Here is a 22,334-nt window from a genome sequence, read left to right as displayed (position 1 = left end):
TCTTCAGTTGAATTTATTGTACAACTCGAGTTTGATTAAATTTTAAAGGATGCAATTTAAGCGACATATGGTTGTACGATTTTATTTGCTCGTGTGATATTATTATTGAATGATATGGGTTGTACGTCTAATGACTCTAATCATTGTTATTTTATTTGATAAAAATAAAAATTACACATATGGATTCAATACAAAAGCAACTACACTTTCATTTATCAACTAGTATAACCATCCGTGCGATGCACGGCGAGAATCGAAATAAAATAATATTTTAAGAGAATCGAAATAAAATAATATTTTAAATAAATAAATATAAATATTAATATAATCAAAATATAAGGTTGGCAGGCTATTCCTTGGATATTTTTCTCGCACACATCATACATAACTCAGAAGAAGATGATGAATCAAATATTTGCAGAAACTATACGATGAAGGGGCTAGAAACTTCTGGATTCACAACACGGGCCCCCTCGACTGCCTGCCTCAAAATATTGCCAAATTTGGAGGGGACGCATCCAAGCTAGATGAGCTCGGATGTGTCAGCTCTCACAATCAAGCTTCAAGGCTATTCAACCTGCAGCTGCATGCTCTCTGCAAAATGTTGCAGGGACAGTATCAAGATGCAAACATCACATGCATCCATATTTACACAATTAAGTCCAACCTCATTGCAAACTACTCTAGATATGGTAAAGCAGAATTAATAAGAAAGTGTCTCTTGTTCTTGAAATACTTTGGCAAAATATTGAATAACATATATGGAGGGACTTACAGGATTCGAGCAGGCATTGATGGCGCGTGCTGCAGATATGGAGGTTCCCCACTGAACTACGACAGTCGGGTTCCCTGCGGGGAGATGAAAGTTAATTTTGAATGGAAGTTCGGTGACAGCCAAAGGATGCAGTGACACTACAGAATACATAAACTGGAATGGAATCCATTACACTAAGGCTGCAAATCAGGTATCTTGCCTCACAGATTCTCATTGGAAAATTCTCTGATCCACCATTTGCTGACAAAATGCCTTTCCTTCTAAAGCTCAAATTCTGAATATATTTGTTAACATCACATAGTAATCCAATTGATTTATTCCATTCTCAGACGCACATGATCCAATTGAGGATCAAGATCACTTCTTATCATTAACTTTCCTTATCAAGCGAATGTAGCAGCGCCCGCATAGAAATTGTGAAAGTACGGTTAGGTCTCAACATGAGTAAAGCATGTGAAAGGGTAGAATTGCAACGTGGGCAGACATGAGCACTAAAATCTACAGTATAACACAAGATAATAAACCACTACATCAAACACAAGACTGCAAAAGAAAACAGCAAACTGCAGAAAATATATGAAAGAGGAAATTGCAAGCAATTCAAAAGATAGCGACTAAAAACTTGTTTTGTTGCTTCATTATTGTTGCCGGCCATGAGAGTTTCAACATATTGCTTCCAGTACTTTGCCTAAAAGAGGAATTAAATAAGCAATGAAGAATAGTAATGATAGTGAACATAAAGATCATATGGCCAGAATTACGTGCATTGAACAATCAGAACATCAATATATAGTTATCAATGATAGAGTACAAACAAAGTGGAGGGAAGAAACATATGTGAGTATGTAAAGGACTGCTTAAATGTGACCATAACGTGAGAGAAATAGGCATCCAAATCTAGAACCATTATGTCAACAATCAAATGAAACTTGATTTAAAGTAACAAAAAGTTTAAGATAAAAGGGCAATAAACAAACTACATTTAGAGTTCAAGTCCCAAAATATTGGTATATCGCAACCAAAATCTCAAGACGTAACAAAAAAAATACAAAATAAAGTTAGAATTTAGTAAAACTCTAAAAAGAGGCAGAGTTCGACTCTGGAATAGATTAACACTCACATTTCTCTATTTTGATTACAATATACTCATGAACTATTCCTCAATATATTTTTGTGTCCACAAACTTTGTTGTCATTAATATATTTTTGTTGTCCTCTCGAATCCTACATAATTGTTAGCTTAATTCAAACTACATAATTTCTAGCTTAACTCAAACGCGTGGAAAGAAATGGAGAAAAACTGGAATTAATAAAAGAAACTACCTTAGATCATCAAGAGAATGATAAGTAAATATGATTCGTAAAAAGTAATTTATACCTTTTACTTACCAGTTAGTTAGCATGGAGGTCATGATTTCTTACTCAAATGGCGTAGCACAATAATCTCATGATCCCCAATGCTGAAATGCTTTCATATTCCATCAAATAAAATTGGTAAAATATTCTTACCATAAAAATAAAATATTCTATATTCCAAACTACAAAAGTAACAACAACTAAGGTGGTCATCTGAAAAGGTAGAGCACATATCAAAAGAGTATAATGTACAAATTCAAAAGCATAAGCTGGTAGACAATATAGTCTCAACGAAAGCTAAGCGGTAATCTTCCAATTTTTCAGATAATTACATAATCTGATCCACAAATTCCTTCACCAAATCATTAAGTTAGAACTCAAGCTACCAAATAAAAATAGTAATAAAATCCAGTTGTCATAAAATTAACATAAAATAATCACAATAACAGTATATTCAAAGAATTCATCAAAGAGAATATAAATAAAAAAATATTTGGAGTATACTAAAAAATCACTTAAAGAACATGACTGGCAGATGACGATAACTCAACGGTAACTCAGATAATATTGAGATCAATAGAGTGAAAGTCACATATAAAATAATATTAGAACTACTTATCTTCCAAGGAGCAGAATACATACGTAAAACACTACTTTCAACTTTATGTTCTAAAAAATCATTAAAACATAAGTCCAACAGTTATGTGTGAAGAGTGAAACACCTCTAAAAAGAGCACTGAAATAAAAAAGAGAATATAATCCTTGAACCATAACTGCCGCTGGTGCACAGAAATACACCAACATGGCACCCTTCCAATTGGCGAATCTGCCGCTCGTGGAGGGCTGCATCAGCCGAAGTTCTATGTTGCAGTATTTCAAGATGATAAACAGTGAACCACCATGTTTGATGTTGGTTTTTTTCAAACTAAAATCCGATCTTGATTTAAAAATCCAGTTTCAATAATTCACTTTAAATTTTAATCAACCTACGAAAAAAATGAAATTGAAATTAGTACCAGAACTTTTAGAAACACTTCTCTAACTTCTGATGCAGTGGCCTCAATGTATTGACTGATCTTGTGTCTTGCTTTGCACACACTGTCTGCACAGACACACACTCACCTGTGAATTCAAATATGTTGAATAAGAGATTAAGAATAGAAACAAAGTGAGAGGAAGACTGATTGGTTTTGCTTTTACTGTTTTGGGCGACAGTGGTCTGATGCGGCGACGCTAGGGCAGCGATTGACAACCGAGAAATGGCGGCCGAGTCTTCGATTGAGTTTGGTGAATGATGGAATAGCGAGGAGCGGTTATGAAATCTGGAAAAGAGTTGACAAAAGGAATTTCAGATATTGGGAATTTTTCTTTAAAATCATGGGAGAAAAATAGAAACACAGAGAGAGAGAGAGGGGAAGAAATTGATTGGTTTTGCTTTTACCATTTTGGGCGACGTTGGTCTGAGGCGGCGGCGCTAGGGCGGCAGCTGACGATCAAGAAATGGCAGCCGAATCTTCAATTGAGTTTGGTGAGCGATGGATCGGCGGTTATAGAATCTAGAAGAAAAGAGAGTTGACGAAAATGGTTTCAGATGTTGAGAAATATTCATTAAAATCGTGGGAGAAGAATTCAATCGTGGTTAATAGTTAGAGAGAACGTGGCAGAGATAAAATTTGGAGCTAAAATTTTACTGTTAAACTGGTGTTTTATATAATATATAGATATAGATGGGTTCTTAGTGTTTGCCAAGTATTATGTTAATCGCCGAAACTCAGTGCTAATTTCTCATTGATTTAATAATACTAGTTTCTTGTCTGTTGAAATTCGACGGGAATTAATTATTATATACTCCCTCCGTCCCACTAATGAAGACACACTTTCCTTTTTGGGTTGTCCCAATAATAAAGACACATTTCCAAAAAGGAAATAATTAGGGCATAAGATACACTAATTAATTGCACCTTAATTATGGTATAAATAAGAGACAAAAAAACCCTAATCTTATTTTTGCCAAATTTCGTCCTCTCCACCTCTCTCACTCTCTCGGCTCTCTCTCTCTCAATCCAGCTTCTCCGGCGAGCCTCCCACCACCGTCGAGCACCCCTCGCCTCTCCGACCACTGACGGGGGCAGAGGGCCGAGACCTAGCCCTAGCCCCGCCGAACAGCGCGGCGCCCCTCCCCCTCTCTTCTCCTTCTTCGCCGCCGCCTGCTTCTCCTTCTCCAGCCGACGGCGGCTCTGGGGCCGCACCGCGACCGCCTTCCTTCTTCCCCTCGCATCTCTCTATGTCCGACTCCTCTCTCTTCCCCTCTCGGTTCTCCCTCGTCTCTCTCGCTCATCTCTTTCTCTACCTCTGTGTTTGCCGCCGCCGCCTTCTCTGACCGAACAACCGCCACCCATTCTCTTCTCTTCTCCGACAGATCTGGTTCTAGTGGCTAGGGTTTGCAGGGCGGCAGAGCTGGGGGCTAGGGTTTGCAAGCGTTCGATTTTGGGCAAGAACCCCTCCGCCTTGGTTCTGGAATCCTCCATTATCGCCGCCCATCTCCTCGCCCCAATTCTGCCACCGCCCATCTCCTCGCCCCAATTGTTTGTGGGTTCGATTATCTCTTGGTTTGATTTGCAATTGTTTTTGGGTTCGATTTGCAATTGTTTCTGGGTTCGATTTTTCAATTTGCAATTTTCAATCTGTCCAATTGTTTCTGGGTTGATTCAATCAGTTTTTGAATCAGTTTCTGCAGTCACAAATTTGCAATTGTTTATGGGTTCGATTTTCAGCGGCATAGCAGAGGGAATCGACGGTCATGGTCGACGGCGGCGGCGGCGCTGGTGGTCGGCGGTGGTCGGAGCAGATGAGAGAGAGAGAATTGGGGTTTAATAAAGACATTAATGAAATTACAAAAATTTAAAATTCAACTAAAACATTAAATAGAAATAAATAAATACACTAAATTAAAACTAATCAATTGCACTAATAGTGGTGGGCCACAACACTTTAACAGCTAATCTACCTTTCCTTAATCTCCGTGCCCAAAAGACCTATGTCTTTATTAATGGGACGGAGAGAGTATAAATTTTGTTCACAATTTCAAGTATAAATTTGATAATTATACAATCTGCAGATTATGAACTTCCTTTATATACTCATATTCGTTTTTAATTTAATTAAAAATAATGTTACTATTCATTCTCATTCTAAATTCATAATAGCTTTTTGTTATAGTACAAAATTAAATATTACCATTCCCTAATATTTTGCCATAATAAGGATTTGCTCTTTTCAGTCAGTACCGATGCAATTATCATACAAATCTAGATTTCAAAGTCAGAGCTAAATTCATAATAGTAATATCCACTAATTACCCGAATATGCTTAAATTTATTAAATATCTAAATAATCAAATATAAGTTGTTACAATAATTAGTTATCTATCTCAATAAAAACTCATAACATTTAAAAAAAATATTAACAATAAATAATAAATAATAAAATATTAATAAATAGAGAAAAATTCACACAAGCTTGTAGATAATCTTTTATTTAGATTCTACAATTAGTGAAGTCTTCTGCAAAAAAATAAATGTGGATTCCTGAACATCTATATGTGTGTGTTAACAATAAATAGTAGGGGTGGAAAATCGGGTTGCGGGTATCGGGTATACCCTCACCCGTCCCGATACCCGCGCGGGTATCGGGTGTGGAGGGTCGGGTGCGGGTATCGTATCCTCAAAAATTGCGGGTAGAGGGTACCCTCGGGTATACCCGCGGATACCCGCATTACCCGCAGATTTAAAATTATAAAATTAAAATTAATAATTTTATTTAGGATTTTAGGAATTAAACCCCCAAAACTCTCCTAGCCCTCATTTTTAGTCTATTTTGTTCCTGCTGGGCCTGGCTGCTGCTGACCTGAAATTGGCTCTCGACTCTCTCCCTTCTCGACTTCGCCGCCGGCGCCGCTGCCCCGCGCCGGCCCGTCGCCGCCGCTGAGAGTACGCTGCTGTGCTGACTGCTGCGCGGCTGCGCCTGGGAGTACGCTGCATCGCGCCCGCCCGTCTCTGTTGCCTCGTGCTCGCACGTCGCCACCCCCTCGACGCTTTCTTCCTTCGCGCGGTCGCCACCACCGCCCACCGGCGCTGCCCGCCTCTTCCCGTCTCCGGTAGAACGCAGAAGTAAGGTAATTTCTCAGTTTACTTGAATTATTTAAGATGCAGCAATGAGTGAAGAATTATTTTAATTAAGAAATGGCAATGAGAGAAATGACTTATTTATTGCTTATTCATGAGGAAATCCTTTATTTTTTCTGAATTTAAATTTACCAGGTAATGTGAAAGAAGCCATTTCGGTTAGTTTGGACAATTCTGAATTTAAATTTTTTCTGAAATCCTTTATTTTTTCTGAATTTAAATTCTCCTTGTAATAGTTTGAAATGCGGGACAAAATACCCTCTTGCGGGACGAAATACCCTCCAGCGGGACCAAAAACCCGCAAAATTACAATTAAAAAAAAAATCGTGGGACTGTGAGGGTACCCTCATACCCGCAGCGGGTATCCGCTGCGGGTATTCGGGTACCCGCATCGGGGAAGAGGGTCGGGTGAGGGTGCCATTTTCGGCGGTTTTCGTCCCGCGGGTACCCGCATTTTGCGGGTAGGGTACCCGCGGGTACCCGATTTTCCACCCCTAATAAATAGTATGAAACTATATAATTTATGCACTCGTTTAAAACTTATATACATTTTTACTCGTGCCAAACCCGATTTAAAAGTAATTTTAATTATTCGCCCGTCCAAACTGACAAACATAACTCTCTTTCCAAACATATAATAATATCCGTTAATTATCCGAACACATTTAAATTTTATAAAATATCCAAATAAACAATATAAATTGTTATAGTTATTGATTTATCTAAGTCAAGAAAAGCTTAGAATCAATATGTCTGTTTCTAGACATTACAAAGTATACATTGATAATAAATAACATAAATTATAAAAGATTAAAAATTAATTTATAATAAATATAGAAATTATACATTATACGAAATCTTTTTAGAATTTATATACCAATCATGTCGCATACCCTACTCATAAGTGTTTTTACTACCAGTTCTCGTCAAAACACGTATAGTGATATCCGCTAATTTTTCTCGAACTCGTTTAAGTCTATAAATATCTAAAAAGTCAAATATAAGTTGTTACAATAATTGATTATCTGTCAAATTTAATTGTTAATGAATTTACTTATTCTAATAAATACATTACTACAATTGGTGAAGTTTGTTAATATTTGGATGAAGGATTTAAGATAGCCATGAGAATTTAAAAAAATAAGAACTAAAAATAGAGAAAAAGTCATATAGGATTGGACAATCTTATTATATATAAGAAGATGCACATGATTAACCCAATATCCCAAAAGTGTGTACAAAGGCAATACTCATCCAATGACGTCACCTACAAAAGCTTTGTGTGTGACCGTATTACAATCATTATATATATTTACTCGTGCAAGATATGTGGAATATTAATATAATAAGTTTTAAACATTTAATGAATTTTATATATTTAATGATTTTTAGATATGGAAAGTGATTAAAAATTTAGAAAAAAATAAGAATGAATGAGAATTCCAGATGGAGGAGCAAATTTTGGGGCTGAACTTGCATGTTTCGATTTTGGGAAGGAAGGTTGAACATGATTTAAGAGAGAGAGAGTTAGGGATCGATTGAGTGTATGTGTTGGTGCTCAGTGAGCCAGAGAAAGGGGAATGGAGTCACGGCCAACAGCCTCGCCGGCGGCGGCAGAACTCACGTACAGAGAGAGAGGCGCAGAGACTTGATTAGTCAATTTAATTAAGAAATAAAATAAAATTAATTAAAGCACTAATTATGTGGTCCCTACTACTTTTACATCTATTTTAACTCTCCTAAATACTCGTACCCAAAAGAAAGGAGATTTCATTATTGGGACGGAGGGAGTACAATAGAGAGAAAGAGAGAGAGAGAGAGAAAATATTATTGTCTGCTGCTTTTAAGTTTTTAAGTTTTAAATATTGTTGTACGATAGAAAGTTTTTTGGAGAAAAAATTGGCTAATTTTTAAGTTTTTAATTTTAGGGGTAATTTTGTACTTTTACACAAAAAATGATCAATTTTTAAAGTTTTTATTTGATAGGCTATTTTTAAAATTTACTATATAAAATTAATAGGCTAGTTGGATATATTAACTCTATTTTATTTTTATTTTTAAAATATATTTTGCATTTATTTATATTTTAATTATATTTAATATTTATAATTATTTATTTAAATATGTCGTTTAATTTCGATATTCGTCGTGCACCGTGCTCATACCTTCATACGTGTTAATTAACATAATTTAGCGGCTCAATTTTATTTAGGGCTTGTCGAATATTCTTGTCATAAAGAAAATGTAAAGAAATAAATACACAGACGCAGTCCAAATAAAAAACATATTATTCTCAAAAAAAAAAAAAACATACTCCCTCCGTCCCACTCTAAATGTCCCATTTGCCATTTTGGGCTGTCCCACTCCAAATGACCCATTCCCTTTTTGGCAAAACACTCTCTCTCTATACCTAATATTTAAATAATTTCCACCAACCCACTTTATCTACTTTATACCCACTTTATCTACTTTTTACACATTTCTTAATCTCCGTGCCCAAAAGAAAGGAGACATTTGAAGCGGGACGGAGGGAGTATTAATCATCAACGATTCAACGTATATAATATTACAAATACTCATTAATATATATAAACACTGCCATTTACGTATAGTTCATCTATATGTTATGGCGTATATCTATATCCGATCGTATATAAATATAAACATCACATTATTATATACACATGATGAGGAAATTAAAGGGAAAGAAAAGAAAATGTGTCAAATTAAAGCAAAATTCTAATAATACCAACCGCCACCTCAGCTAAGTCGTGAATCTCCTTATTCATTCCGCTCAACGGCGTCAGCGCCGCCGCCCTCCCGAAGCTGCCCTCACAAATCTCCGCCTCCCACGCCGCGTCGCTCATCCCGGACTCCGCGAATTTCGGCACGCCCTTCGTCAGCGCCGCCACGGCTTCGGGGACGTCCGCCGCAATCACCGCCTTGTACGAGATCCAGCACTGGCCCAGCGCGTTCCTCATTTCCGGGTGGCGCCGCCTGAGCTCCTCGATGGCCGATAGAGCTGCTTCCGCCTTGGAGTTGACAACGTCGACCAGTATGAGCCCGAGCCCCGCCACGTCGGCGGTGGCGCTGAGCGGAAAATCGTGGAGGGTGGCGACGCAGAGGTCGTAATTAAGGGTATTTGCGCATGCGGTTTCGACTAGGGTTTGCTCCTTGAGTTGTGTGATGTCATGCATTTGAAGAAGTGAGAGTAGAATTAGTGGGAGTTTCATCATCTCTAGCTCTGTGTGTGTGTGTTGAGTGTTGAATATAATGGCAAGGAGGGTTAAGAAAATGAGATGGTTGTGAGTGGTATATTTATATATTGAGGGATTTAATTTGGACATGATTAAGGTTTCTATTGTATAATTATCTATTAATTTAAATACTCAAAATGTGACGTCGAATGTGATTATTTCTTGTAGTACTAAATTTCTATTGAAAATCTGTAGCGCTCCTTAAGCAGGTCCAATTTTAATTAATTATTAGTAGAAAGAGTACATATATATATATGTTCGATGAAAAAGTATATTAGTAATTCAAATGACTTGATATTATTTATTTATTTTTATTTTTCCAGTCATTTGGTTCCAAGTAATGTCTCGCTAGTGATCACAAATTAAGCATTGGATTACTTGATTTAATTCTCAAGTCAAGTTTTCGTAAGATTTAATTTAATAAATTTTGTTAGGAGGTAGATGACGCGTGTGGTAATTAAGTTCAAATTCCATATATAGTGCTAGTTTTTCATCCACAAAATTTATCTATTACTCCCTCCGTCCACGAAAAAGTGCCCCATTTGGGTGCTGGCACGGGTTTTAAGAAAGCTGAAAAAGGTGGTGTAAAGGTGGTGTAAAAGACTAAAAGGGTAGTGTTAATGTATTGTGGTTACTTTTACTAATCTTGCACTAACTATTTGTCATTATTTTATAAGGTTAAAATTCAGAAAATAAATATATAAATAAAATGGAAAATAAATAAACTGGAAATAAATAAATAAATAAACTGAAAATTCAGAAAATAAATAAATAAACTGGAAATATATAAATAAAAAAATAAACTGGAAATAAATAAACTAAAAATTAAAAAAAAAATAAATAAATAAACTGAAAATTGAGAAAATAAATAAATAAACTGGAAATAAATAAATAAATAAGTAAATAAACTGGAAAATAAATAAACTGAAAATTCAAAAATAAATAAATAACTAAACTTGAAATTCAGAAAATAAATAAATAAAACGGAAATAAATAAATAAATAAATAAACTGGAAATAAATTAACTGAAAATTCAGAAAAAAAATAAATAAATAAACTGGAAAATAAATAAACTGAAAATTCGAAAATAAATAAATAAATAAACTGAAAATTCAAAAATAAATAAACTTGAAATTCAGAAAATAAATAACCTTAAAATTCAGAAAATAAATAAATAAATAAACTGGAAATAAATAAATAAATAAATAAATAAATAAGTAAATAAACTGGAAAATAAATAAACTGAAAATTCAAAAATAAATAAATAAATAAACTTGAAATTCAGAAAATAAATAAAAAATAAACTGAAAATTCAGAAAATAAATATATAAATAAAATGGAAAATAAATAAACTGGAAATAAATAAATAAATAAATAAATAAATAAACTGAAAATTCAGAAAATAAATAAATAAACTGGAAATAAATAAACTAAAAATTCGAAAATAAATAAATAAATAAACTGAAAATTGAGAAAATAAATAAATAAATTGGAAATAAATAAATAAATTGAAAAATAAATAAACTTAAAATTCAAAAATAAATAAATAACTAAACTTGAAATTCAGAAAATAAATAAATAAATAAATAAACTGGAAATAAATTAACTGAAAATTCAGAAAAAAATAAATAAATAAACTGGAAAATAAATAAACTGAAAATTCGAAAGTAAATAAATAAATAAATAAATAAATAAACTGAAAATTCAAAAATAAATAAACTTGAAATTCAGAAAATAAATAAATAAATAAACTTAAAATTCAGAAAATAAATAAATAAATAAACTGGAAAATAAATAAACTGGAAATAAATAAATAAATAAGTAAATAAACTGGAAATAAATAAACTGAAAATTCAAAAATAAATAAATAAATAAACTTGAAATTCAGAAAATAAATAAATAAATAAACTAAAAATTCAGAAAATAAATATATAAATAAAATGGAAAATAAATAAACTGAAAATTCAGAAAATAAATAAATAAACTGGAAATAAATAAATAAATAAATAAATAAACTGGAAATAAATAAACTAAAAATTCAAAAATAAATAAATAAATAAACTTGAAATTCAGAAAATAAATAAATAAATAAACTGAAAATTAAGAAAATAAATAAATAAACTGAAAATTAAGAAAATAAATAAATAAATGGGATTGATTGTGGGGGTTAATTGCATAGATTAAATAAAAGTGTGGATTTATTAATGACATAAGTTGTAAATAAATTGAAAAGTAAAGGGTATGAATGTACAAAAAGGTAAACAGGGCACTTTTTCGTGGACAAAAAAAAAGGGGTAAGTAGGGCACTTTTTCGTGGACAGAGGGAGTACTTTACACTTGATGTGACATTATATATGTGATTAGCATTTGAGCATATTTTAACTTATCTCGTCATTTCACGGTTGAGGAGCTACTAGCCTACTAAAGAAATTTATTACTATAGGACAAAGTTTGCAATAGATATTTCTTCGTGTGTAATATATATTCTTAGATATATATGCTAGGTACGACGAGATAACTATATTTGTTTTACATAGCATCCAAATAAATTTATTAAATTATTTAACGGGCTAGGATGCCGACATCAGCACGGGCCTGGGCCCCACTCATTTCCTTTATTATTTGATCAATTGTAACTTAATCATAATGTAATTATGATTAATAAATTCTAAATAAAATTAATAATTTCCAATTGATAATTAACCAACTCTAATTATAATTAAAAAAATTAATTATAATTAATAAACCTTAATTATAGTTCAAAGTATGGAGTATTAATTATAATTAAATTGATTAATTATTACGGATGTCCTCATAGTGAGTTAAATTATGTAGTAGCGCCTATCGACTTATTTAATTGTTTAAATTCCAATTACTTAAAGATTATGTACGTTTATTAGATAATCATCACTTTTTTAAAGTACTCCCTCCGTCCCAGCTTAAATGTCATGTTTCTTTTCGGCACGGAGATTAAGAAATGTGTATAAAGTAGATAAAGTGGATTGGTGAAAATTATTTAAATATTAAGTAGAGAGAGAGTGTATTGCCAAAAAAGGAAACAGGACATTTCAAGTGGGACAACCCAAAAAGGAAAGCAGGACATTTCAGCTGGAACATGTGAGTAATAATTAAATTAAGTTCTGGATAATAATCATCACTTTTTTTTAAGTAATAAAGTAATAATTAAATTATCTTTGTGCGGCCTACCTTTTGCAGTTTTTCTGTCACTTTTGAATTGGGCTACGAAACAAAATATCTTCTGGCAAATAGTATTAAATAATTAATTAAAGTTTAGGAATTGGACGGACAATTTTCATTTCAAGTGGACGGACGCAGTCTTTTTCATATATTTTTTTTTTTTTATTCTTAGGCCTTTATTCACAACGAATGGGAATGGCACATAGTTTTCACATATAGTGGGCACTTTAGATTCCTTTCTCGTACGAGATTTTCTACTTCACATTTGATCTCAACTGAATATTAAAGTGTCTTTATTGGTAATGCAAAGATAGGTATAAAAGTTGAATTTAATTGTTGCACCTCCAAGATAAAATTAATTTTGGAACCAATTTACTTTTTAAAATGAAAGTCAACTTCTATTCTCTTGGTTTTTGGAACTCATGTAAAAAAGTTGATGAATTCTATTATTCTAATTCAAAAAACGGATGTAACATTTGAGATTGAAGAACTTATATAAAAATAGGAATTATAGGTACATGACTGCAAACATCCTACTGACATATCGATCAACAAACAATGAGAATCTCATATAATTAATAAACAATTAAAAGGTACGCAAATCTCAACATAATAAACAGATGAGTGGCTGAACATGCATTCCATCCGGACAATAACTCATACTCCTCAAGCATAAGCTAACCCCTTAACCAGTGAAGCCTCTTTTGCTGACAAGGGTTGGTCTGAATCTTGAACTCTTTCCCAATAGGCAAAGACAAATTCGACACCTCCAATTTTACAAATCCATTGCTGTCAGCAGGCAGCTCACATCCTTGTGTGCTGTTCTTCCTCAATCCAAGAATGGTGGCACTACCAACGGTCCAGTTCTGGCTCAGACCAAAATCCCCATTCAAAACTCTCGATTCAACAATCACTTGATTCCCCACCAAACCAGCGTTAAATGTGACTAAGCTCCATCTCCCTCCCTCGCCTGCAAACTCCAAATCATCACCATCATCCAAGAACACTTGCCCGGAGCTATTCCCACTCTCTCCCATCACAACCAGCAAATGGAACGGCGTGGCCCTCGCCCCCTGCGTCGTCATCGCCTCGCCATGCATCGCTACGATGCTCCCATGGCCAACATGCACGTTGATGGATTCAGCCGGCGCGTCCAGCTGCACGTACCCCCCCTGCTTGAGGCTCAACGAGCTCGAGTAGTTGAACATGTTGAACCAATTCCCCTTGGGAAAATAGGCATTCACTGTGAGCGCGCCCTGTTCCAGCACGGGCGAGACGAGCACGCTCCTTCCCACTAAAAACTGAGCGTTGTTTCCATAAGTGTTGGCGTCAGCAGGGAAGGAGAAGAAGAGCGGCCTCGCAATAGGCACGCCCTTGGTGCTGGCCTCGTACATCAACGTGTAGAAATACGGCAACAGCTTGTAGCGAAGCGCCAAGACTGTGCGAGCCGACGCCGCCACGGAGTCCCAGAGGTAGAGCTCCTGACGCCCACTGTTTTTGTCAGAGTGATCCCTAGCAAAGGGATAGAATGCTCCCAACTGAATCCATCTTCTGCAGAGTTCCTCATTCGTGTCTCTCAGAAAGCCGCATATATCAGCTCCGACCATGGGAAGGCCGAACAAGCCCGAGTTCAAGATGCTGGGGATCGTGTAGGCAAGGTCGTTCCAGCTGGCGGCATTGTCGCCCGTCCAGTGCGCCGCGTACTTGCCCGCGCCGACGAAGGTGGAGCGGGTCAGCACGAAGGGCCTCTTCCCGGTCACGTTAGCCAGGGCGAAATACGTCGCTCTCGACTCCAGGAAGCCGTAAAGATTATGCACATTGTACTCCGTCACGTTCCCGAAATGGAGAGCCGTCGCCGGCACAGTCCTGTCGCCTACGGGGCGCTTGCCTCCGCCGTTGTTGATCTTGTAAGGCGGATTGTCTAAACTCGAATTTGAAGTGGAGGAGGAGGTTATGAAGTTGGAGAGCTCGTTCATGTCGATCCAGAGGCCGTCAATGGGGAGAAGCTCCCGGAAAATCTTGATCTCATTAGTCCAGAAATCTCCGGTGGCTGGGTTGAGGAAGTCGGGGAAGTAGGTCTTCCCCGGCCAGACCTGCCCTTCGTAAGGCACGCCATCGCGCTTGATGTAGATGTCGGCTTTCAATCCTCTCTGGTATGTCGCATACGATTCATTTATACCAATCCCTGCAAATTAGAGCCAAGAAATTATAGTAATTTAACTTCATGTTCATCAAGGATATAAATATACAGAGGAAGCATTCTTGAATGGAATTTATATATGTTTACCGGGATCAACAATGACGACATATTTCTGACCGTTTTTATGGAGTTGATCGACGAATTTATTCATTTCATCTTCAGGAAAGTTAAGTGGATCGAGAGTGAAATCTTTGTATTTATCCATGTAATCAATGTCGGTCCACATCGTTTCTAATGGAATGCTAGCGTTTGCATAGCCAGCCACCACGCCTTCCACGTCATGAACATCTTTGTAGCCATATCTACATTGGTGAAACCCTACAAAACACAGTTCAAAACAAAAAACTCATACCTTAATCAGAAAAACATGAAACTGAAGTGAAGCATGCTAACCGAAAGACCAGTATGGCATGGGGGCAGGGCGGCCGATGAGATGGGTGTACTGTTCCATCACCAGCTCCGGAGTCGGCCCGGCAAAGAAATACAGATCAAGAATCCCTCCGATCACCTTGTACGTGATCCGGTCACCGGAGTAGACGACATCCATGCCATTACTATTGAGCAGCAAAACGCCGTGAGTGATCCCATTAGGCCTCACATCCATGTAAAAGGGGTGCGATCCATACAAATTGAGATCGGTGTTCAAGCTGCCGATGTCGGCGTTCCAGAGCGTCAGCGTCTGGCCGGGCTGGAGCTTGAAGGAGCCCTTCGTGTGCTCTCCTATGCCGTACAGATTGGAGGCATTGTTGGTCGGAAGAGACGACGAGAGCTGCAGGTATTGGTCCGTGAAGACGAGGTACGTCCAGGAGTTGTTGTTGCTCGGCGTGGCGTTGAAGAGGGCGTCACCGGAGACGCCTCTGCGGCCCACAGCGAAGCCGAAAGGGGTGGTGTTTTGGAGGGTGAAGGTGAGATCGGAGCTGGGGTCGGAGAGCAGCGGCGCATGCGGTGTTGAGTGGTTGTCGGGGCGGTGCGGCCGCGGGAGGATGTCGTCGGGGACTTCCCAACGGGTGGCGTTGGCGTCGGTTATCGTCACTCGGAGACGGTCTTTCGTTTCCAAGCTGCAAAGTGCATGAGTGGAATTCTTCATACATAATTATTCATAATTCTTCATACATTTTTTTTTAGAGGCAGCATCCTACTATAGCCAAAACTTTTTAGTTATAGGAAATTCTAGTCATATAAATAAAAATATAAAAATAATACTCCTTTTAGTGTGGAACAGTGTAAAATACACTATACACACACTTTTTAAAAGTGGAAAAATGTGTAACAGTGTAAAATACACTATTACACGATTTTCGCGATTATTACACAATTTTTGAAAAAGTGTGTAATAGAGTATTTTACACTGTTATATTTTTTTCACAATTACACAATTTTATGTTATTACACATTTTTGTGAAAAAATGTGTAACAGTATTAAGGATATAATTGTACATTTACATCAAAAAATTCTAGTTTTTCCATATTTTTATCTGGATGGACATTTTTTCATTTTCTTATACAAGAAGAGCTAATTGAGCTCATTAACTCTTTTTTTTTTTTTTTTTTTCTATTTATAATATACATAATTACATTTAAATCAATGCATGTGACAATGTTTATGCGATCAAAATTGGATTAATTGATATACTAGAAGGATACGTTAATTTGCAGTAATCACGTATAATGAAAATGTATGTGTAAATAAATGATGGATGATTGTAATTTGTAATTGTAAGTACCTGGCTACGAGGGAGAGGAGAGGAATATGAGGAGCGTAAAGGGAGGAATTATTGGCGTCGATTAGCTGAAGAATAGCGTTCAACGATTTTCCCGATGAATCGGCGTTGACTGATTGAACGCTGTACCCATTTGCAATCAGTTCTTGTTCATCATCTGCTTTAATGGGCGATGCGAATAAAAATAAGAAACTAACGAAAACAAATTGAAGACTTTTATAATTTGCTTTCATCATTTTCGGTGATAGCTCGAACAGCAGAATAGTGGTGTGATGAGAAAATAATTATCTTCAATATTTATAATAAGTGTTGAATTTATGTACATTAATTTCATGATTTTCAAATTTGAGTATTTCGTCATTAATTTCGTGATTTTCAAATTTCATCTTTGCTAGGTTCTCTATTTTATCAAAACTAGTGTACCTCCCGCGCATCGCGCGGCGATTGTGATTTTAGACTCACTTAAGTTATTCTTACGCTTTATAATTATTAATATAAACTAAAAACTTTAAATTTGATACAAATTTTATTATTTGCAAAGTGATGTAATATTTTAATACAACCAATGTAATTTATATAAAAATATGGTTCCTCATTTTAAGGAAAATATCACTTCTTAAAATACAATTTTTTTTAATATGTTAAAACTCTAAATGATCACAACTTGCTCATTTTAATTTTGTTTTATATACTATTATATATCAAATTAAAGGTAATTTCATGACCTTTCATTCAAGATATATATTACATATTTTATCCAAAATAGAATTTCATGAAAATGAGAAAAATATACTTTGTCAACAAAATGAGAAAAAAGAGAGGAAGGGATTGAAAATTTAAACTTAATTCACAAAAATAGTAACATGCATGCATATGCAATGCCGATTTATATGCAAGATTATTTAAATGGGCAGTTTTTTTTTTCTTCCAATTTATTATTTACGGCTGTTTTTTTTTTTTTTTGAGTATAATTTACGGCAGTTTTCATTAGCATAGGATTCATGTATTTTTTTTCTCCCATAAATTCCAATTATATCCTTGCAATTGTATTAAATTACATTTACTTTGCTTTTTATATATATAAAGATATAACTTTTAAAATTAAACTATATATTCATCTAATGCATAAAAAATATTTAAATTGGCATGTTCCTTGATCATCTATTTTTATCATAATTATTGCTAGGTTGTATTTGTTATTATTTTAGCAAAATACAAATTTTAAAATTAAACTATATATATATATATATATATATATATATATATATATATATATATATATTAACACACACACACTCTCTCTCTCTCTCTCACACACACACACATATATATATGAATGTTATGCTACATACCTTATGTGAGCACCACTCACGTTTAGCCCTCGTTAGCATTATCTTTTTTGTTTTAGACATTTATTTTTATTCTAATACTTCATAAATTGTTATTAAGATCATTAATTTTATAAATAACATAAAAATCAAAGTCTGATTTGTTCATATTCCCTTTAACTTCAAATAATTAATAAAAAGAATAAATTAGACTTTGATTTTTATGTTATGTATAAAATTAATGATCCTATTAACGATTTATAAAGTATTAGAGTAAAAATAAATGTCTAAAACAAAAAAGATAATGCTAACAAGGGATAAACGTGAGTGGTGCTCACATAAGGTATGTAGCATAACATTCCTATATATATGTATATATATATATATATATATATATATATATATATATATAGGGGGCAGTTATTCAATAAACCACCCTTATTTTAAGAATTACGAACCAGCAAAAATGCATGAATTTTATGTATAACACGCATGAATAAACTGTACAAAGGTATGAATATCGAAAAAATAATTTTTTGCTACCTTTGGGATTCGAACTCATGACCATGAATATATCCAACAAGGTGATGAATCAACCGTAGATCTTGATGATCTAAGGGCTGAAAATGGTTCTTAATTTATATTTTAATAAGCGTTCTTATTTTAATTGATATATATATATATATATATATATATATATCAGTATAAGTGTTGAATTTATGTACAAACTAGTACATTCGCCCGTGCGATGCACGGCGAACATAGTTTTGCATCAAAATTAAACGATGTAGTGTGTGTATCGATTAAGCAATTAGGGGGGTTAATGTCTAAAACCGAAGGTCGTGGGTTCGAGCCCCCTATGGCACGGCCTTTAAATTTCTTTATTTAATCATGTTAATTTATCAACAATAACAACTAAGCAAAATGAACCAAATATCAAGTATACATCATCATTGCATATTTCGATTCAAAATTGAAAATACCAACTACCTTATAGCTAAAACAAAATTCTATCATACAATGTTTCTAGCACCAAGTCCTCAAGAACTAGTTAATCAACCTGCTATGATTCTCTGGTTGTCTTTTGACCTCAAGCCATCCCAAGCTACCATAAATTCATTACGCATTCTTCTAGTTGCCTCATGCTCAAAAGCATCGCCACGTGCGCCAAGTATGAGTCCACAATCTCCCAATCTTCACTTGGAAATGCTGCACAACTGCCAACCAAGAATTGAATTCAAAAATTCAATGCCAGTTAGTACTCAATTATAGTCATCCAGGTGGTGTAACAATTTTCCCAAAGCAGTTTGCCTGTAGAACTTTCAAAAAACAAGAGAACTGACCTTAATAAAGCATCTCCCAGTTCAAGTGCTTCGTTGTTTGCTTCCACAATTAGAAAGAGTGCCTAGCATACAAACGGACAGGTTATTAAAAACCAAATGGTCAAGTAAAACAAGATACCTTGATGACTTCATTAAAGAAGTGGAACAGTGCTCGAATAAAATGCTCTGTCAGACCATCCACTAATACAAAGTTGAGCTGGATAAGTTGCGAGGCATATTTGGGTTAGGAGCTGTTTCGGTTCAAACAAAAGAAGTTGAGTGCAAATGAGTTCACTGATGGAAGAAACACCAATCCGAGAGAGAAGGAATGAACATAAATGACAAGAAACACAAGTCACTTGACCTAATGCAAATACCAAAACCAATCATATGCATTGAATTCAATAAATCAGAAGCAAATTCAGAAAATTTCAAGATCAACTAAGCAAGCATCTAAGAAGAACAAAGTTAGAAACTGATGTGTTCACTGATTCAACACTTCGTGAGAGGCATTACCTCTGCTTATGCATTCCTCAATTTATTAAGGAAACTGAAAAAGTTCAAGAGAAATATAGTAACTAAAGGGAAGTTGCAGCTATAAAGAAACTACAATATTTTGCAAAGCCTTATTTTCATTAATGTTATTCCATATCTTTTGCTCCTCCCGTGTTACATTATTATGAAAATATATAATCAACACATAATATTCTGACAAGAAAAAAGAACACCTTTGCCTCCGACTACCATTCAGAAAACCATTGATGCAAGGTAGTTGAAAAAATTTAATTAGAGCACTCTCATTCTATATAACCTACTGTCAGTTCTTCATGAAGGGCACTAGTTGTTGTAAGTTATAACTATTCACATAAAAACCAGTTGGAGAATTATGTATGAGAATGTGTTTCATTCTTACAATTGAGGATAATCCAATAACAGAGAGATAATTCAAAAACTTGAGCAAAATAGCTTCACAAAATTAAAAAATTTGAGCAAAATAGCTTCAGACAATTTAAAAAATTCGAGCAAAAGCCCTAATCTAAATCATATTGTTACCAACAAAGTTCAAAATTTAGGGATTTGGAATGAGATTTGCGTAAGGGATGTATAATTAGGGATTCTACCTTGGTGGTGGCTATTGTAGAAGGCGGTGGCGACAGCGGCGGCTCCTAGGGTCTGCGATTGAGAGCTCGACCGGCGGCAGCTGCTAGGGCTAACGGACGGAGAAAGAGAGACGGGTGCGGTAGGTGGCAGACGGAGAAGCAAAAAGCCCGATCTGCTGCTGATGCTGCTGCAAGAAGAGCGGCGTCGGTGGAGGAGAGGGGTGGTCTGCTCGTGCTCGGTGGAGGGGAGAAGGGTGCTCCGCCGCCCGATCTGCTGCTGCGAGAAGAGCGGCGTCAGAGGCGACGCGATGCAGGGTGGGTGGGGGCGGGAAGAACTAGGGCTCAACCTTTGCCCTAGCTATATGTTAGAGGAAAATGGAGAGGCGAGGTCGCGGCGACCGATGTCGCCGGAAGAGCGCGAATAGCTACCATTCGCCGGAACTTGCCTCAGCAGCGGCGGCGACTATCTCTCAAAGAGGGAGAGATCGCGAAGAGAGAGAGAGATTTGGGGAAGAGATGAGAGATAGAATTATACAATATTTTTAAATTATTTAATAAATAAATTAATTATGAAAATAAAAAATTAAATGAAATAATCGCATACATAACACTTTTACTTAACGGTTTCAATAATCGTTATGTAAGAGTTCAAAAATACGCACATAGATAACGGTCGGCTTAACGGTTTGTAATACCGTTATGTATGTAACTAATAGATAACGCAAAAACATAACGAATTAATTGAAACCGTTATCTATGCATATAGACAACACTACATAGATAACGGATTTTTGCAAAACCGTTATCTATTCCTAAAAGTGCGCTCATACATAACGGTTTTTGAAAAAAACCGTTATCTATGTACTGTTATGTATGTAAACTTTTGTAGTAGTGGGGGGCCGCTCCAATGACCCCCTAATTTTAGTGAGATCTAGGGCACGATCTGGTGCGTTTATTTTATCAATCCTATGGTTGATATTGTATCTGGAGGGTGATTTTTTTTCTCAGGGTTCGAAACCTGGAGGGAGCAGAATATTTTAAATTTTGTTATTCATCAGTATATATTGCATTGTTCATCAGTATATACGGCCCTATTCATCAGTATATATGTCTTATTTATTACGAATTTTTTAAATTTTATTTTTCATCTGTATATACTTCTTGTTCATTAGATATACGTTTTGTTCATTAGTATTATATGTCTTATTCATTGTACTCATGTTACACGAAAATAGGGGGTCTCACTGGAGCGCGCCCCTATATATATATATATATATATATATATATATATATATATAGGGGGGGCAGTTATTCCACAAACCCCTCTTAGTATATAACTTAAGAACTTATATTAAGCTTAGATCTCTACCTTTTTAACGGCTGAGATTAAGTTGTAAACATTTCAGATTATTCATTGTGTTGTATTAGTTGATTCGCGCAGGCAATCTCGGAAGGGTATAGTTGGCATGATATGTTGACTTTCCAAATGGGTATATGAAAATATCCGAGAAAGACGCCTAATTAATTTAGAGGAGAGATTTGATTGGATTGAAATTATATAACAAAGATATGAATCGAGTATTTGTGTGAATTAATAGGGAAGAAGGTTTGAAAATATGATTAAAAAATTAATTTGATTTATCGGTCCAATTAAATTACACCTAACCAATTAAAGTTAAACCCTATGAATATTTTCACTATCTCTTGTTATTCTTAAAGAAATTTCTTGAGGCATTGACCAGATTTTTGAGGCGGCGCGAACTTGGCGGTCATATTTCCAGTCTTCTTCAACCCATTTTCCGGCGATGGCACGAACCAAGGGCGGTCAGAGCAGTGAGATTTTTTATGAACGGTCATTGTTTTTCATTTGATTTTTTTCGGGATTTCACACAT

The 22,334-nt window shown here is 35.2% G+C and overlaps 2 protein-coding genes and 2 long non-coding RNA genes across 9 annotated transcripts; 1 reads left to right on the top strand and 3 right to left on the bottom strand.

Moving 5' to 3' along the window:
- Positions 1–286: 286 nt before the first annotated feature.
- Positions 287–3,784, bottom strand: LOC131026350 (uncharacterized). Of its 6 annotated transcripts, none has more exons than XR_009102257.1 (5): positions 3,573–3,784; positions 3,332–3,453; positions 3,148–3,233; positions 776–3,068; positions 287–594 (listed from the first exon to the last, which is right to left on the bottom strand). It is a non-coding gene; the product is annotated as an uncharacterized LOC131026350 (long non-coding RNA). The 6 variants fall into 6 exon arrangements; XR_009102255.1 differs by having other exon boundaries at positions 776–849; positions 948–3,253; positions 3,573–3,783; XR_009102254.1 differs by having other exon boundaries at positions 3,148–3,253; positions 3,573–3,783.
- A 5,185-nt stretch (positions 3,785–8,969) lies between these two features.
- On the bottom strand, positions 8,970–9,755 carry LOC131026349 (cell wall / vacuolar inhibitor of fructosidase 1-like). Its single transcript, XM_057956203.1, has one exon. It carries the CDS (start codon positions 9,660–9,662, stop codon positions 9,042–9,044), a length of 621 nt encoding a protein of 206 aa, XP_057812186.1. The 5' UTR covers positions 9,663–9,755; the 3' UTR covers positions 8,970–9,041.
- Positions 9,756–13,240: 3,485 nt separating this feature from the next.
- LOC131026347 (alpha-glucosidase-like) lies at positions 13,241–16,924 on the bottom strand. Its single transcript, XM_057956201.1, has 4 exons — positions 16,695–16,924; positions 15,364–16,028; positions 15,058–15,288; positions 13,241–14,955 (listed from the first exon to the last, which is right to left on the bottom strand). Exons 1-4 carry the CDS (start codon positions 16,922–16,924, stop codon positions 13,448–13,450), a joined length of 2,634 nt encoding a protein of 877 aa, XP_057812184.1. The 3' UTR covers positions 13,241–13,447.
- Positions 14,790–16,184, top strand: LOC131026348 (uncharacterized). The gene is made up of 2 exons (XR_009102251.1): positions 14,790–14,923; positions 15,022–16,184. It is a non-coding gene; the product is annotated as an uncharacterized LOC131026348 (long non-coding RNA).
- Positions 16,925–22,334: the final 5,410 nt, after the last annotated feature.

This window comes from Salvia miltiorrhiza, chromosome 5, assembly GCF_028751815.1.
Source record: "Salvia miltiorrhiza cultivar Shanhuang (shh) chromosome 5, IMPLAD_Smil_shh, whole genome shotgun sequence".
In the NCBI taxonomy this organism is placed as follows: domain Eukaryota; kingdom Viridiplantae; phylum Streptophyta; class Magnoliopsida; order Lamiales; family Lamiaceae; genus Salvia; species Salvia miltiorrhiza.
The sequence above is the reverse complement of the archived record's forward strand: the minus strand, read 5'-3'. Positions and strand labels throughout refer to the sequence as shown.

What these genes read in the sequence shown, in the direction of transcription:
- LOC131026349 (XM_057956203.1), bottom strand. Translation starts at nt 9,662, where the DNA reads ATGTCCAAATTAAATCCCTCAATATATAAATATACCACTCACAACCAT.
- LOC131026347 (XM_057956201.1), bottom strand. Translation starts at nt 16,924, where the DNA reads ATGAAAGCAAATTATAAAAGTCTTCAATTTGTTTTCGTTAGTTTCTTA. An exon ending in CTCCTCTCCCTCGTAGCCAG is followed by an intron (nt 16,029 to 16,694) that starts GTACTTACAATT and finishes TGCACTTTGCAG; the next exon opens with CTTGGAAACGAAAGACCGTC. An exon ending in CATGCCATACTGGTCTTTCG is followed by an intron (nt 15,289 to 15,363) that starts GTTAGCATGCTT and finishes TGTGTTTTGTAG; the next exon opens with GGTTTCACCAATGTAGATAT.